The 16,336-nt window shown below is 50.3% G+C and overlaps 7 protein-coding genes across 8 annotated transcripts; 2 read left to right on the top strand and 5 right to left on the bottom strand.

Moving 5' to 3' along the window:
- Positions 1–124: 124 nt before the first annotated feature.
- Positions 125–1,203, bottom strand: TrAFT101_003021 (uncharacterized protein; the record flags this gene model as incomplete). Its single annotated transcript, XM_066126763.1, has 2 exons — positions 125–965; positions 1,025–1,203. The coding sequence occupies 2 exons, from the start codon at positions 1,201–1,203 to the stop codon at positions 125–127; spliced, it is 1,020 nt and encodes a 339-aa protein (XP_065982870.1).
- Positions 1,204–1,229: 26 nt separating this feature from the next.
- On the bottom strand, positions 1,230–2,165 carry TrAFT101_003022 (uncharacterized protein; the record flags this gene model as incomplete). Its single annotated transcript, XM_066126764.1, has 1 exon — positions 1,230–2,165. The coding sequence occupies one exon, from the start codon at positions 2,163–2,165 to the stop codon at positions 1,230–1,232; it is 936 nt and encodes a 311-aa protein (XP_065982871.1).
- A 437-nt stretch (positions 2,166–2,602) lies between these two features.
- On the top strand, positions 2,603–3,344 carry RPS20 (40S ribosomal protein uS10). The gene is made up of 3 exons (XM_024899387.2): positions 2,603–2,752; positions 2,844–3,067; positions 3,148–3,344. The coding sequence occupies exons 1-3, from the start codon at positions 2,711–2,713 to the stop codon at positions 3,230–3,232; spliced, it is 351 nt and encodes a 116-aa protein (XP_024764149.1). The 5' UTR covers positions 2,603–2,710; the 3' UTR covers positions 3,233–3,344.
- Positions 3,288–5,786, bottom strand: TrAFT101_003024 (uncharacterized protein). 2 transcript variants are annotated; one of them, XM_024910917.2, is made up of 4 exons: positions 5,593–5,786; positions 5,342–5,452; positions 5,090–5,283; positions 3,288–5,010 (listed from the first exon to the last, which is right to left on the bottom strand). In XM_024910917.2, the coding sequence occupies exons 1-4, from the start codon at positions 5,636–5,638 to the stop codon at positions 3,637–3,639; spliced, it is 1,725 nt and encodes a 574-aa protein (XP_024764151.1). In that variant the 5' UTR covers positions 5,639–5,786; the 3' UTR covers positions 3,288–3,636. The 2 variants fall into 2 exon arrangements, with proteins under 2 accessions (XP_024764151.1, XP_065982872.1); XM_066126765.1 differs by lacking the exon at positions 5,593–5,786 and having other exon boundaries at positions 5,090–5,362.
- A 242-nt stretch (positions 5,787–6,028) lies between these two features.
- Positions 6,029–8,688, bottom strand: TrAFT101_003025 (uncharacterized protein). The gene is made up of 5 exons (XM_024910918.2): positions 8,129–8,688; positions 7,866–8,016; positions 7,337–7,788; positions 7,031–7,263; positions 6,029–6,958 (listed from the first exon to the last, which is right to left on the bottom strand). Exons 1-5 carry the CDS (start codon positions 8,198–8,200, stop codon positions 6,274–6,276), a joined length of 1,593 nt encoding a protein of 530 aa, XP_024764152.1. The 5' UTR covers positions 8,201–8,688; the 3' UTR covers positions 6,029–6,273.
- A 1,136-nt stretch (positions 8,689–9,824) lies between these two features.
- Positions 9,825–13,765, bottom strand: TrAFT101_003026 (uncharacterized protein). The gene is made up of 8 exons (XM_024907651.2): positions 13,390–13,765; positions 13,125–13,292; positions 12,723–13,055; positions 12,535–12,661; positions 12,388–12,429; positions 12,242–12,326; positions 12,138–12,183; positions 9,825–12,075 (listed from the first exon to the last, which is right to left on the bottom strand). The coding sequence occupies exons 1-8, from the start codon at positions 13,478–13,480 to the stop codon at positions 10,085–10,087; spliced, it is 2,883 nt and encodes a 960-aa protein (XP_024764154.1). The 5' UTR covers positions 13,481–13,765; the 3' UTR covers positions 9,825–10,084.
- A 382-nt stretch (positions 13,766–14,147) lies between these two features.
- On the top strand, positions 14,148–15,638 carry TrAFT101_003027 (uncharacterized protein). The gene is made up of 2 exons (XM_024899517.2): positions 14,148–14,353; positions 14,410–15,638. The coding sequence occupies exons 1-2, from the start codon at positions 14,264–14,266 to the stop codon at positions 15,511–15,513; spliced, it is 1,194 nt and encodes a 397-aa protein (XP_024764155.2). The 5' UTR covers positions 14,148–14,263; the 3' UTR covers positions 15,514–15,638.
- Positions 15,639–16,336: the final 698 nt, after the last annotated feature.

The raw sequence follows: 16,336 nt of genomic DNA on the forward strand, positions 1-16,336 counted from the left end.
ATTATTTATGTCCTTGTATTCTTTACTGCTCTCCGAGAAATGAAGGCATATATTCCCGCCTGCCATCATCAAATAGCTAGAGAGGTAAGCCAAGAAAGAATAGTCACCATGCCTGTCTCCTGCTTCATCCAGGGAATCCACCACGGGCCATCTTCCTAGCCCTCGCATCTCTTCTATGATGATTTGCTCTCGCTCCCTTATGCGCCTCTTTATTCCTCCTCGCCGCCTCAGTTTCCTTCTCGCCCGAAGGCCCGGCGACGTTTCCGCCTCCCCTGCCGCGACCTCCACGACCGCGTCCTCCTCCTCCTCCTCTCGCGCGGCCGCCTCCCCTGCCGCCCCTATTGTTGGAGCTGCCGCCGTCGGGATCGCTCTCCTCGGCACCTGAGCCGGCGGGGCTGGCTCTCCAAGCACTGCGATCGAGTTGTGCTTGTTGGCCGCTCCAGGCATACTTTGCCTCCAGACGTCTCATCTGCGCAGGGTTCCTCTGTAGCATCACTGCCCAGCCTTCGATAGCTTCATCAGCCATGCCCGTTTCATCCCGTAACTTTCCGCGTGTGGCACCTCTCCTTGTCTCCGCGTCTCTCGCGAATATCCTAATATCCGCCTGGAACGCACGGAAGAGTAGCTCCTCGTTGCTGTCGTTTACACCGTTGGCTTCCTGGTCGCCTGTGTCTACGGTGCCTCCCACGTCGGCGGCATCGTAGGTGTCGTCTCGCTCGTCATCGTCTGGATCGAGCGCTGCGAGAGCGGATAGGATAGCTGCCTTATTTGGAGCAGTAGACCTGTCTTTTAAGATGTCATCGGCAGTCTTCTCTGGGTTCTTGCCGAATGAAATTTTGGAAACGTCAATTGCTAATCGGTCAAAATCGTCGTCGTCGAATACATTGCGTCTTGTGGGTAGTTGTGGTGGTGTAGAGTGTGGTGCAAGATCTTTATGTGGTTTGGTATCGACCTGCGTATGTGATCTTTTTTTAAATGTTAGCCAAGTAATTCATGTCAGCACAAGAGATATTTAAAAACTCACAGTGTCTCACTCCTATCTGCAGTAGCAAGATGGGGCGGTAATGATTCATCAAATAGACTCGCAATGACCTTCTCCACATCGTCGTCATACTCATCCAAGCATTTCGCTATGAATCCAGCTCCCAAGTTTGGGAAGATATCCTGGATATTGGTAATCTGGCTCATCTTATGCACATGCATTTCCGCATGTACATCCTCGGCGGCCTCTACCCCTTTCCTTTATCTATCTTTCTCTTCACTAATTTCTTTGGCCGAACAATGACGCCTGTTTTAAATGATTCCAGGGTGGTGATGCGGCTTCTAAGGGTGGATGGCGCCGTTGGCGATGACTCTAATTTTCTGAGCAGAGCTTTGAGGATAGGCGTGTTTGTCACAAGATCCGCCGCCAGGGAATCATTAGGGTTCAAGGTTCCTTTCTTGTGTGTTTCCGCTGCAGCTTGAATAGCGAATAGCTGATCGCTAATCATGGACCATTTCGGAGGCTCTGTCTCTATCAGTCCAATGAGGCATAGATAGACGGTAGTGATGATGGCTTTTCGAAGGGGAGGATTGATGACCTGAAAGCAAGTGACCAGGCCATCGAAGAAGTCGGATCCAGCCAGAAGAAGCATACACGCATTGGGTGAAACATGTAGCAGAGGATTCAAGCGTATTAGCTCTGCTTCAACAAGTCTGAGGTCCCCCTTGCTTCCGGCATCGAGCTGTGGGATGAGGAGCTTTTTAAGAGATAGTAAGGATGATTCGAGAGGAGTAGCGTGAGACGCGAATAGCTGTGAAAGTAACGGTCCCGTATGCTTCTTCGGGAATATCTTTGCAAAACCGGCCAAGAATTTGACGTCTAATAGCCCAGGCGGAGGCGATACTGTGAGAAGCCGAGAGATGAGGCGGAATATCGTCTTCAGAAGCCGCGGTGATATCGTCTTTGCGCCAGATTCTGTAGCCGTCTCCTCCACAAATGTCGTCACAAATATCGTCAGGGACTCATCTCCCGCAGCTGCCTGTTTAAACGCAGCATCTCCCAGGCCCAGATAAGCTTGTGACAGCGCAATCCAAGCTTCCGATAGAGCATCCCAGTCGTCGGATGAGATGTGCAGCCGCCATGAGGCCTTTGGAAACGGCGCGAAGGGCGGCAGAGAAGCCATTGCTGTCGACGTATCTCAGAACAGAAGAAGAAGAAGAAGAAGAAGAAAAGAAAGAGAAGAAAAAGAAAGCTAAAAGGTTCTCTTAATTCCGTAAATGAGCGTGATATGCAGTATCGGAACCAGAACCGCGACCAAGCAGCCGCCTTTTAAATATCAACAAAGGCCCCTTCCAATCTGAAGCTTCTCACTTGTCATCGCCCCCATCATCGCCGGATGATTCATTACAAGGCTCGCAGCTATGCTCCTAACGGCATATCCAGGGCTCCACATCCCCCAAGCTCAGGCTCAGCGAATGCCCCCATCGTCCAATCACAGCGCCGCAATAAATCAAGCGCCATTCCCTCATCAGGCTTAGCGCCTCGCACAGCGAAAGCCCTAGCTGGGCGAATTTGCGACCCCACCAGAAATTGAAAAAGTTCGGCGATATTGGTCCTTTAGATTTTACATCAGCATCAACTACCAACAGCTTCATCACTTTGCCGCAACGCAGGTCGCACCTATTCAACCCATTTTAAACGATCCGTTCGAGTCGTGAAGCCGTCAAAATGTCTTACCAGAAGAACGAGAAGGATGTCCAGGAGCCGGCTGTCAGTCCCTACCCCGATCCATTGCGACACTGCTGCTATCCCGACGAGGAAGAGACCCAGAAGCTAACGTCTGTTTGTTCAATTGCTGTAGAAGAGCCACAAGATCCGCATCACCCTCTCTTCCCGCAAGGTCCAGGTCCTCGAGAAGGTCTGCTCCGAGATCATCGACCGTGCTAAGAACAAGGACCTCCGCGCCAAGGGCCCTGTCCGTCTGCCTACCAAGCGTCTGACCGTCACTCCCCGCAAGACCCCTTGCGGTGAGGGTTCCAAGACCTGGGACCGCTTCGAGATGCGCATCCACAAGCGTCTCATTGAGTACGTTTATTGTTTCCTCTGTCCTGGATCCATTGGTGTTGTAAAAGGCTCTTCGTCGCTAACGCTGTTGTTTCTTACAGCCTCCACGCCCCCACCGAGGTCGTCAAGCAGATCATTGTCAACATCGACGCTGGTGTCGAGGTTGAGGTCACCATTGCTGCTTAAGCGAACTTCCAATATCGTAAAGACGTTGGAGTGACCGATTCCTTGACGTCGAGGGAAATTAAACCCTCTCTCGATTCAGATAGGCTTCTCACAATAAACTGGTTTACGACATACTTCTTTTTTCTCTCCTATTTTCCATTAATCGTGACTGTTTCTCTCTCATGTGACATGTATAATCCATCTCTTCATGGTACTCATATTCTCAAGTAAAATCGTGAATTTAAATGCGTCAAGACTATACAGTCGTGGTAATAGTGAAGCCGGTTAAACGCCCTAAAATATCTGCCTTGTATATAAAACACGAAACCATATCGATAAACGCCATATTGATCTGTGTGATTATATCCCCCTTCATATCCATTGAAGCCCCAACAGAGTTGGGTATGCCCTTTAATTCAACCTATTTAAAAATCCCAGCGTGTGCATACTCTTGGTGGTGGGAGCTCTGGCATTAGCCCATCGGCAAATGCCCCCGTCTGTGCAAATTTATTCCATTGCGTCTTTGCTGCATCGCTGTATTCTTCCAGGGACAGCTCAGTATCCCTATTATATCCTGGAGGGCCGTTGGGAAACCATATCCGCGTCCAGGTACCATTGAATTCCTGGATACCAGGCTGCCCATCTTTGTAAGTCACAGGCTTCCCTTTGAATTGAGCAAGCCGTCCATCCATTGACTTTGAGCTGTAGCTATCAATAGGTGGATGTTGTCTTGAGCTACTCGGTGGGTAAGGGTTGTTGCCACCTGCGGCTGCTTGGGGCTGCTGATTCGCACCGAAGGGATTGGGTTGAGAAGGGGCACCATTTGTCTGAGCCTGGCCAAATGGATTTGCACCAGGCTGTTGGTTTCCAAACGAGTTTGCATTGTTCTGCCCAAAGCTCGTTCCAGAACTCTGGTTCGTCGGTGCCCCAAATGGTGATTGCTGCTGGGAAGTCTGTTGGCCAAACGGATTGGCAGCATTTGAGGCTGGCCCTTGTGGTGCGGCTCCAAATGGATTAGCGGCAGGAGCAGATGGTTGTCCAAAGGCAGTTGAAGCTGTCGACTGGCCAAAGGGGTTTGAGGCGTTGTTAGGCTGGCTCGCAGTGGTTGATCCAAAGGGACTTGATGGAGTACCGCCTTGGCTGATACTTGAGCCACCAAAAAGGTTGGCAGCTGGCGCAGCGTTGTTGCCCGCTGATGAAAAAGCACTCGGTGCCGCGCTCGTTGAAGACCCGAATGGATTCGGCTTCTGGCCAAGTTGACTAGGCTGGCCGAAAGCACTTGCTTGAGTCTGCTGCGGTTGTGACTGACCAAATGGATTGCTCTGAGTGTTTGGCTGAGATGCTTGACCAAACGCTGGGGCACCAAACGGGCTAGGCTTAGCCCCAAGCATAGACGGCTGGCCAAAGGCTGATGTTGGCTGGGATGGTTGACCAAAGGTCGAAGTTGCTTGGGTCGGTTGTCCGAATGCCGATGTGGGCTGAGATGGCTGACCGAATGTAGATTGCGAGGGCTGGCCAAACGGGTTAGACGGCTGTCCCAGGGCAGACGGCTGTCCAAAAGCACTTGTGGTCGTCGTCATAGAAGTGTTTCCCCCAAATGCGTTTGCAGCTGGGTTCGGTCTCTTTCCCACCAAAAATTCTCCAAACGGCGCACCTTGTGTCCCTTCCCTGCATATGTCATGTCTATTCGGATGTCGGTTTTCTCCGCCGACGATGAATTGTGCCGCCTCGTTCGGATTTCGCGCCGCATTATCCATTTGCTGCTTCGCATTTTGATATAGTTGTTGCGCTTCGTTCAACTGCGTGCCTTTGGTTAGTATATTCGATTGCACCATAATATACGATGTAAGTGGATGCAGCAGAATCGGAATGACTTACAGCTTGCTGCTCATTCCCTGATGCTTTTCCGACCATGTAATGGAGCCTGAGTTCTTCAAAACTCTGTTCTCGAGGGTATCCTCCAAAGAGCTGGTCTGGAGCGTCTCGCCCCGGGGCGTAGGCCGAGAGGATCCATTGCGGCGCTTCGGTCGTCAAGTCCTTCTCAATGACATCGGCTGATATGTTATATTTTGCTTTATGTTTTCCTAAGAATCAGCAGTATTCGGGCGCATTCGGCTTGATGTGCCTTACATAGGGCGGCATCGGCTCCGCTGGTGTTGTTTCCTCCGAGAGATCCAAAGCGGTTGGAGGAGGGCTGGTTACGGTTGCCACCAGCATTTGCGTGTTCATAACGGCAGCTATCTAAGGCGGATTATAATTAGCAACATTCCATGGAATATAAAATCAAGCCGCTTTCGTAATTGATAAGTCGCGCCAAGAAAAAATGCACCGTCTCGTCCTCAAACAAGCTTGACAGAGACGCCGGTTGGAGGTTCACGTACTGCCGAACTTGCAGTAGCCCTGCTGGAAGAATCTGCATAGCGCCATAGTGGGCAGTCGGCGTGGGATAATATTTATATAGTATTCGCAGCGGCTATGCCATCGCGAAAGGCCGTCTTTTCAGCACCAGGTCACGACGGTGTCGCGAGAAAAGAGGAGGGGAAAAAACGATACGTTCAAGTAGTTGAAGCCCGGCGATGAAGGATAAATAGAAGCAGGTGCTAAGATAGGCAGCCTTGTGCAGCCTTGGGCGGTTTAGCGGCCTTCCAGCGCCTAGGATAAAGATACTGGCCAATCACAGCGCAATCGTCCACTGTAGCGTCTCTTTGCTCCAGGCAGTAATAGGAACCTATGATAGAGAACATTACACCTTGAATTTATGAACTTTTGCGTAGTAGCATATGAGACTTACTGAGGTACTTTAGTATTTTATTCATTCTGCACACAATAAAAATTAATTTGATTTAAGAAAGATTTTATTGATTTTTTTCTGTCTCTTTTGTGTTTTTACTTCCTTGCATGAGCGTTCCCAGCTCCATACTATGTTATGTATATGCTCTTTTGCATTTCTTCCTCCCCGTAATTTCAGTTTTCTTTGCCAATACACATCATATCCAAAAAGTTGGTCATCATCTTTCATCCAACATCATCATACCTAATATACATGAACCATAAGGCAAGATTTAAGCCTTCTGGGCTCGTCGGAACTCAACCAGAGGTCCGCACTTGCCACTGGTGAAAATGTCTCTCAGCTGGAACTCATCAACACGGTGACGTCCATACTCGAGGTCTGGGCTGCCTTCAGAGATATCCTTAACACCGATTGCTCGTCGCATATCGTACAGGTAGATGGCTCGGCCAAGAGACAGGGTCATTTCAACATAAGCCATGGCCTTGCCAATACATCCACGGGGTCCAAGACTCCAGGCGACGAAAGCGCTGTGTGCCCTCTCGACCTCCTCCTTAGTGGTTGGCTTTCCGGTGATGGGGTTCATGTCGCCGGCAACCCAGCGCTCAGGGATATAAGTGAATGACTGGGGATAGTAGGCCTCGTTGTGGTGGATGTTGTAGTGGGCAGTTCCAACGACGGTTCCTTCGGGGAGCACCTCGCCATCAATGGTAGCACCGCCGGCCATGACCTCACGAGGAGGAATACCGCCAACAGAGGGGGACATACGCATGGCCTCGTCGATACAAGCCTTGAGGTAGGTGCAGGATGAAAGAGCAGGGCCCTGGACGATCTCCTCGACGTCGTTGAACTTGCCTCGGATTTCCTCAGTGACCTTCTTCATCGCCGCGGGGTTGCGAGTAAGGTAGAACAGGGTAGCGGCCATGGCAGTAGAGGTTGTATCAGATCCGGCGATGATACTAATAACAAGATTCACGTCAGCACTGACTTCACGAAAATGCATGTGATATATGTCTGGAGAAGGAGCTTACAGCAAGTTGGATTCAGCCCAGAGTTCAGGAGTAGTGAAACCCTCGCCAGTTTCGGGATCGCGAGCCTTGAGGAGGTACCAGAAAAAGTCGCGACGGTCCGCATCCTCTCCAAGCTTGGTTCTCTCCGTCAGTTGGGCCTTGCTGTAGGCCATAAAGCGGGCACGTCCAGCGGCCAGAGCAGGGAACATGTACTTGTCGAGTTTGAGGCTGTTAACGATGGGCATAGTACCGCACTTTTTTTTTTTTTTCACAATTAGCATATGATGTCTTCTTCGTTAATCACGCCGCGGAGCTTTAATGACTTACAACAAGGTGTCTGGTGGTAGCGGCCTCGACCAAATCCAGGGCAAAGCGGTTGTCCTCGCTTTCCAACATGCGGAATGATTTACCATAGCACAGATCACCAAGAACATCGATGGCGAGGTAGTTGCACCAGTCGTCCATCTTTCGCGGCTGAGTCCAGCCCTTGGAGTCGGCTCCACCATCCTCGATGCCAAGCTGCTCACAGAACAGGCGCACATTGTTGAGAATGAATCGCTGCATATCCTTCATGGCACTCTCAGAGAAGGCGTGGGAGAGCACGCGGCGCTTGCGGGCGTGGACGGCCTTGTCACGAGTGTTGTGGGTGTTGTGAACGGGGTGGGCAAACGAGTCGTAGAACTCGGACTTGCGGACGTTGGCCTTGAAGCCGTAGATGTCCTGCAGGGACTGGCTGGTGCTGAATGAGAGGGAGTTGGGGCCAAAGCGAACGATTTTGCCTTTGCGAAACGGGTATGTCAGATCCGATTCTCCCCAAGTCTTTCAGAACTCATTGTGTGAGATGTATTTGTCTTACCATATTTCTGGTGCAGGCGCCAAAACTGAAGGTGGCGATCGCCCCTCCACGCATAGTAGAGCTGGTAGGCATCTGTGACCTTGGCGATAACAGGGCCCGGGTATTTGGCGAGAGGGTGGAAGAAGATGCGGTAAGTGATGATAGCAAAGACCTTGGGTTTTACGTGTTAGCATCGCCGGACTTGGAAGCTTCCCAGAACTTCTCATTTCGCAATTTCTACATCGCTCATGCTCCCGTCTGCAGCGTCAAAGAACACGACTTACATAGAAGACTCCGCCGCCGAGCAGGATGCCCAGCCATGCAAGTGCATGTTGTAGGCTAAATGATTGCAACATCTTTGCAGAGGCTCAAACCATCCAAGGTCCTATACAGAACTCTACCAAGAACAAGAAAAACGATTGAAGGAAGACAGAGAAAGAAGAGGAAAAGAGGAGGGAAGAGAAACACACTTTATCCACGGCCGCCCTTGAACAATAAACCCCATATTCCACAAAAAAAAGCTTCTTGAATCCCTCCGACTAGCCCGCCGCCAGAAAAAAAATTAAATATTATAAAACAGCTACCCCGTCCGCCAGCATTGTCCAAAGCTCATTGATATTGGATCATCGGCTTTCCACGGCACACACCGCGCACAGGCTTATCGATTGCCTCGTCCAGCATGCCCCGGATGCAGGCTTTTGCTACCAAAGCTGATGACATATGATGGCTCGAATCAGCCCTACTACCGCTTAGCTTCGGCGGGGAAACGCTTTAAGCGTCTGACGCGAACCCCGGGCGTCCGGTGTGCTGTGCGGGGGAAGAGAGAGAGAGAAAGCTACAAGTCAAGTCTGTAGCACATAGACCTACATGGTAAGCGCCAAGACGAGATAAGGGAGTTTTGCGGCGAGTGAGGAGGCCGGGATTACGAGCAATTATGGTGGAGCGCCATCTCAGATCTGGGATTGGTTTTGCCGTGTCTTGTTCTGTTTCCGGACTTGCGGCGAGCACTGTAAGACGACCGAAACCGAGATCCACTCCCTTACTGATCCAAAGCTCGATTCTCTCCAACCAACTGCCAGCCCAGTCGCCACTTTGCGGTCACGAGTTTCACTATTTGTTTCTTTCTCTTGCTCTGATCATCACGTATTTACCGGAATAGGATTTCGAAGAGGTGTACGTAGTAGTAGTCAGACATTAAACCTTCACCACCTACCTATACATACATGCTTCCACGTCAGAAACAAGCATGAGCATAACACACCGTCACTTCCGCCCATTGTACGGCAAATCGTATTGTTCTAGCGGAGAAAAAAAAAAAGCAAGATAAAACATTAGAAATGCTCCCCCCCTTCCTCTCCTCTCGTCAATCATCTCCTCTGTAATTCCCCGTCTTAGCATCTGCATAATCGAGACAATCGCAAGGTTCGCATCCAGACAGAAAATGAAGCGATTGAAGCCGCGCCTTGGAATAAATTCCGCCCCCTTTCCGCTCCCCGATATCAGCTTTCTGCGATTTCTGTACTGCGTATTTGCATAAAGCGGAGCCGAGTCGTGCCGCCGGTATCCAAGATGCGAGGGCTCGATCCTCTCCACTCTCCACTTTATCGGTCCGGGCTCGAGTGGAGCTTTGCGGTGTCGTGGAGTGAGACTTGCGCGGGACATGCTTACTGTACTCGTTCGTATCGGTAACTACTAACTGATTTGCTATGGGCATGTCGTAATAGGCTGTGCTGTGCCTCCGTTCACCGCAAGGATATGCCGGAGAGATACAGTGGGGGGGAACGCGAATCGTGCGCCAGGAATCTAGTCCAGTGTCGAATCGCCCAGTTATTGGCTGTGTCCATCTACTCACCTAAACGAGAAAGTAGTATTGCAGGATGGCTTGCAGGCGAATTGGCCAGTATTATATAGCATATCGTTACGAAGTACGGAAATGTAGGAACTGGAACTCGCGTCATCTCACTTTTATGCCCATCCTCGCTGCATGTACGGATTGGTATTCATGTTTCAAAATTCACAATTATTTCTACAACTACGCAGGTTATATGACAAAATAATATCCCCCTTATGATCATTAGTCAGTTACAGCCATTTTCCGTATCAAAATCCAGTTTCCCCCCTTTCCCCTGCGCTCGTTCCAGCGACAAGGAGAACACACAAAAAGAAAGCCCAAGACAGCCGCCGTACAACCGCCAAATAACTCCGTCCAGACAAGTATACAATTCCCCGCCGGTACCGAATTAATTGAAGTAACGTGGTTCATCAAAGACGTGGTATCGATGATCTCTTACTCCATCTCCTCTGAACATGGCGGGATAGCGCCATCCTTCAGGAACATCCCCTTCCTCTACGCGATGATCTCGATCCTCGGCAGACTGGGCTGCTAGCTCTTGGATCTCAGCATCTGACCGTGGAATAACAAACTTGGCGGTCTGGAGCTCTGTGTCTGTAATGGTGCTTCGACTAACGCGTGCGTAGCCAACCCGCTTGATGTTCTTGAACAAGATATATTCGCACCATCGGTCCCAGTCGGTTGGATCAACATCATGCATGCCCGAGGTATCGCTCACGTAGGTGTTGTAATTGCCCTCAAGCGGCTCTGTCACCAGGTAACTAAGTAGGAATGCTGGCCGATCCGTAGAACCCATGAGGTTCGCAAGATACTCAGACTGAAGACGTCGATCTTCGGGATCTTCCTCCTGGCCAGAGTGGAAAACGAATACATCAACAAGTTGGCCGTAGACATCCAACGTAGCGTGAATTGCCGGTGCCAGCTCACCCACCGGGCTGGGTAGGAGATGATGCTTAGATTCCACAATGGGAAACTTGGATAGAAGGGCAGCACCCCAAGTATGCTTGTTGGGCCCGGGGCCGTAGTCGACATACATTCCCAAGTCTTCGGCGAGGAACTGAGTCGTGTCTCGGTTGCCCATAATGATACGCTGAAGATCTGACTCCAGGAGACCAATGACATCCACCTCCATCTCCTTGATCAAATCACGCATGCGGTATTCAGAAGACCACATATCATTGTCTAGAGAAAAGTGTATCGTCCAGATACCCGCCGTGAGGATTCGATCTTCGGCATGGTATGGCTTGTAATCATTGGCAGGGAACCGTCTGAAGGCTGCACACATAAACAGGACGTTGACGATTATGGTTGAGAGTCCAAAATACTTCTTATGCTGCGAGGGGGATGAGCGGCGAGCAGGTTGGTAGTGCGGCTGTGATGTGTTGAGATCATAGACACCAGCACCAATCAAGAACATCGTGGTAAGCATCACCCAGTCAGTACGCTCTCGAACGAGCGGGCCTCCAGGCACGAATGCGTAAGCAACAACCCATACATGGAACAAGACCATGAAGTTGTAAAACAAGAAGCCCAGGCCAAATGTTACCGCTGGGTTCTTCTTAGCGGCATTAGAAATCAGCGGGACAGAGACTGCCATGAGATATACTGCCAAACCGAGGCCACCATAGTAACCGAACCAGTGGCTGAAAAAGGTCAGAACCATAGCACTGATGAATCCCACCGCGTATTGGGGCCAGCTTCCTGCGAGGCCTGGTCTGTTGATGCCCAAGAAAATGCCTGCAGACATAGCAGCGATGGTAAACCAGCCATGCGTAGAGAAATACGGGCCGCGGATTGGGAAACCCTCCCATACCCAGAGAATCATTGTACTCGTATCGGACAGTAGCGAGTGCAAGCCGAAGAACAGACCACCAATACCGAAAGCAGCAAGGAGATTGGAGCCTTGTTGCTTTGGCTCTTCCGAGAGGGAACCGGTGAGCGGGCCCTTTCTTGTGAACCGAAGAGCAGCGAGAACACCTAATACGAGTCCGGTGCCGTTCCATCCGCCATTTTCAGCATGCATGATGGGCCAGATAGGGTTATTCGTGGTCCACGCAAACTTCAAGGTAGACGATAGAATCAAGCCAATCATCCATCCAAGCAGCTTGCTCTCGAGCCGAACATTGTGGACTGAGTCTGCGTGCAGAGAGCTAGCCCATCCAAGACATGAGAGTCCGACACCAAGTCCAACAGCACACAATCGAAGTACTGGGTCAAGGATGAGGTACGCAGCAACTCCAGATAGCGACAGGAGATGAATCAGCCGCAAGTTGTTCACGACAAAAGATCGAACAAGCCCAAGTCCCAATAGCGATGGTGCGACAGTCACCATAACAAAGGCTTCAAATCCAGAAATACCCATATGCCAGAGCGGGAAGTCTAATGCATGTCAGAACAGGGGAGTCAAGGTATTAAAAAAGGAAGAGAGATTAGAATCTTACACCACACCACGAGGCCAAGACTAGTAAGCATTGACCAAAAAACAAACTGCCAAGAGGTTAGTTCCACATAATCAAGTATAAAGAAAGGTACTAAGGTAACTGACCCCATGGTAAACGCTGGCAGCAGTGTCGAGAGCATCCGCAGTGGTGAATCGGATAGTGAAAAAGCCACCTGTAATCTGCTCCTTTCTAGATAGAGTCGCTCATAAGCAAATGCAGGGTTTGTCTCTCAAAGCACAGAAGAACTTACTCTTTCTCCAGAACTGCAGATGGGACCGAGGAGTAGTTTTCACTGCCAAAGAGGAACTTATTAGAGGGTCTTCTTGTAGAATAAATATATTGAACACAATTTCGCATAAAAAGAGAAACATTCTATTTGGGGAGCCATTGAACATACCCCTTGCTCGTCCCTTTGACATCCCTCACCAAAATCTCAAATGTATTAAAATCGAGGGCTGTCACCGCGTCGAAGGCGACATCGAAGAGAATTAGTGCCCACTCAAAGAAGGCGTACGTGGTATAAGCTGATTTTGAATTAGTTCCGGTTCGACATCCATTTATTCATAGCCAAGGGGGTCCAAATACCTCCAGCCACACGGTGCACCTTGTGTTGGATGAAAAAATAGATCAAAGGTACTAGAGTTCCAAAGAAAAGACCTGCTAGGCGCTTGCGCCATCGGATTGCGGAGGGATTCGGCGGGCTCAGTGCAATACAACCAGTCGTCCACGGTAGAGTGCAAACGATGTAGGATATCATGAGAATATCATGCCAATCGTGGTCGTCCGTAGATGTAATGTACGTCCAGCCACCGCAAGTCAAGGTTCGCAACAAACCCATAGATGCGACAAAACCCGGGAGCTTCGAATTGGACCTACGAGTTAAAATGTACCACAGGCCAACGAGCGCAAAACGAGGCCCTATGGGGATCAAAAGAATTGAAAAAGTCAGCTTCCCCTCGAGTCATGGAGCTACAGGGTCGCTTCTACCTGATGTGATGGCAATGAAAATCATAAAGAACGAGCGCTCCGGATATCGATCGCCGATCGTCGCTGAGACGGATGGGAACCACTCATCGGGGTATCCATAGAACTCATTTTGCACGATCTTATGATAATGCAACGAAACGCCGACTATTAATGCGCTGATGAATGCAGCTGTGCGAGTTTTTCGAGTGAAGAATCAGCTTCTGACTGCGCAAATCTGGATTTTCCAGCCCGTGCACAGCTTCAATCCTTCGGCGAGCAGACTTACTGTAAGCTACAGCTGTATGCGCCCAGCTAACCCACTGTCCGTTAAAGCTGAGGACAACGCCGCCGTCCTTGTCCTTGTATCTCGATGCCATCGCGACAGAAAAATGAATGACAGGTCGCGATCAAGAGAGCGTCCGGAGCATCCGGGAATAACGATTGGTGGAGTTGGATGAGGGGAATTAAAAATCATAAGAGATTGGATTTATAGTCGCCCGTGCCGAGGGCCTGTCGCGATCGTGTCAACAGGCGACTTACCCCCCTGTGCCCTGCTCTCTGTGGGGATGACAAGGATTGGATAGTGAGAACACGTCTCGGCGCGAGCTTTTTGTGGTTGAATCGATAATTAACTCTCACCTAACGTTTAATAATGTACAGCCCACTAATCCGCTTTCAGCAATGAGCATCGTATCGCGATAAACGGCCTTACACGTGCAGACGGTGCTGATTGAATAGAATCAGTCAGCCCTCTTTTTTGTCTTCAGGAGTCGATCTGGAGTCAGTAAACAGGTAATTATGAGTCGTCCGGGAGTTAATCTAGAATTGTAATTCATGCGATGCCGCAACACAAGTGAAAAAAATCGAACATACACAGCCGCAGCGTTGCCTCGGACGGACGAGGACGATTGCAGTTGATGGGCGGGCCACAAACGAAAGCAGACTAGTCCGCGTACAACTTGATGGATCTCAGCCACTATGCTATGATGACGGAAAAAGAGCAAGCCCCACCAAGGCACGCTAAACTTTCTGTTACAAGCCGTGCTCCACTAAAATTTCTGGCAGCCTCGTGAAAAACTTCGGCGAACATCCGCTGCAGTCTTCGTTTGAACACAGGCAGCAACAGCTTCAATTTCTCCAAGGGCGGGGCTATATTCAACATGGCCGGAGTCGCAGACAAGGCGAGGTTCTTCCTCGAACGATCGGTGCCTCAGCTGCGAGAGTGGGAGGAAAAGTCGATATTTTCCAAGGTGAGAGCGCAGCAGCAAGTCTCCATTGACAAGGTTTGCTAACACCAACGATCAAGGACGAAATCCGATCAATTGTCCAGAAGCGAAACGATTTCGAACACAGAGTGCTTTCCCCTGGGAGCACTCCCTTGGAATGGTCGTCCTATGCCCAGTGGGAACAATCTGTCGAGTCTCTCCGCTCCAAGCGCTGCCAGCGTCTGAAACTCCGCAATCTCAACTCTGCACACGCCGGTCAAGCTCGTGTCTTGTCAATCTACGACAGGGGCGTTGGGAGGCATCCTGCTAGCAGCGCGTTATGGCGTGAATATCTTACGTATATGGCCAAGGTCAAGGCCGCAAAACGCTGGCGCAAGACCATGACCAGGGCTCTTCGAATGTTGCCCAAGGATCCCGAGATGTGGGTGATGGCGGCGAATCGATTCGCAAGCAACGGCGACATGGCGGCCGCAAGAAATTGCTTCATGAGAGGCTGCCGATTCTGCTCTTCGGACTGTACACTGTGGCTCGAGTATGCAAGGTGCGAGATGAAGTGGCTAGACAAGATTGAGAGAAAGAAGGCAAAGGGCGAGAAGGTACCGGCGCCGCGCCCCGCAAATGACGACGACGAGCTTCTCCTGCTCGGTAGCGATGAAGAGGGTGAGGATGATGACTTGGCTCTTCCGGAGCCATCAAAGGCACAGGCAAAGGTCATCGACGAAAAGGCCACACAGGAGCTACAGTCAAACCCCGCCATGAACGGCGCTATCCCCATGGCCATTTTCGATATATCACGGAAGCAGCCGTTTTTCAAGCCCGAGGTTGGAGAGCAGTTCTATATGATGTTTGTTTCGTTTGGAAAGCTCTCATTTCAGCCACGGGTATCTCAGCACGTCCTAGATGCTCTCGACGAGCACTACCCCAACGATCCTTCTACCTGCAACCTCCATATCAGACAACCCCTTTTAGGTGTCTCACCATTCACAGCAGAGTTCGCCCGAAGCTTAGGGACGGTTTTGCAGCGGTTAGGATCATACCTTGAAACCGCTACGGACAGGGCGGCGTTGGAGAAGAAGACGATTGCTTGGATAGATGAGTATCTGAAGCTGGAGGGCTTGGACCAAGCCCTTAGGACGGTGCTGGAGCATACTAAAGAGAAGCTGGGTGCGGGCGCAGCGGCTTAGACTTGTGTATATGAATGCTACCCTACACGAAGCGCAGCATTTTGCGTAGTTTGCCCTTTGGTCAATGTGGGTCATTAGAAAGACTTTATAGCATCTGCTTTATTAATTAATTTTTTCAACTGCCCATATGGTATTTTTGTTATTGGCCATAATGTGGTTTGTATATCACATTGTGTATGTTTTGTCTCGTTGGATACAGGAAGCCGTTCCAATGAGTCCATTCGCCTATTCTAAACATGTGTCAAGCGCATCACCAAGCCATTACCCCTGTCCAAGCACTTAATAAGGTACTAGGTAGTAGGATACTGCTACGATCGTTAGGAGTATAGTATATCAACCATAGGGATATGGGAAATGGCCGCACTTATATTGCTTACGCTCTTTAGAAGAATGCTTCTCTTAGCTTAGGTGAGATATCGTATTCCTATGTACGCTTTTTGGGGCCCACGGTAACACTTGCAGAGCACCCAAGGCAGTGCCAAGGTAACTACCAAGCTGTCAGGTTTAGCCGTGTAGTGTAGCGTCTCCATGGTGTGCGGCTAATCCTTGACGAGCATTAGTTCCCGTACACACCACACTCCGGCTTCCGCCAGAGCTTGAAGAAAATATATAGGCTGGGCTGGATATTTGGCCGGGAGAATGGTTGCTTCCGAATGCCATTTATGCAATGCCCACGCAACGAATGGAGAGGCGAATCAGCATGCGGGTACTGTGACTGATACGCAGCGTACATACGCGAGTGACACCGTGATTTTATTGGGCATACAAACACCACAAGTATGCAACCCGCAGATGACCACTGCAATAAACGGGCCACGCTGCC

This window comes from Trichoderma asperellum, chromosome 2 (assembly GCF_020647865.1).
Source record: "Trichoderma asperellum chromosome 2, complete sequence".
NCBI lineage: Eukaryota > Fungi > Ascomycota > Sordariomycetes > Hypocreales > Hypocreaceae > Trichoderma > Trichoderma asperellum.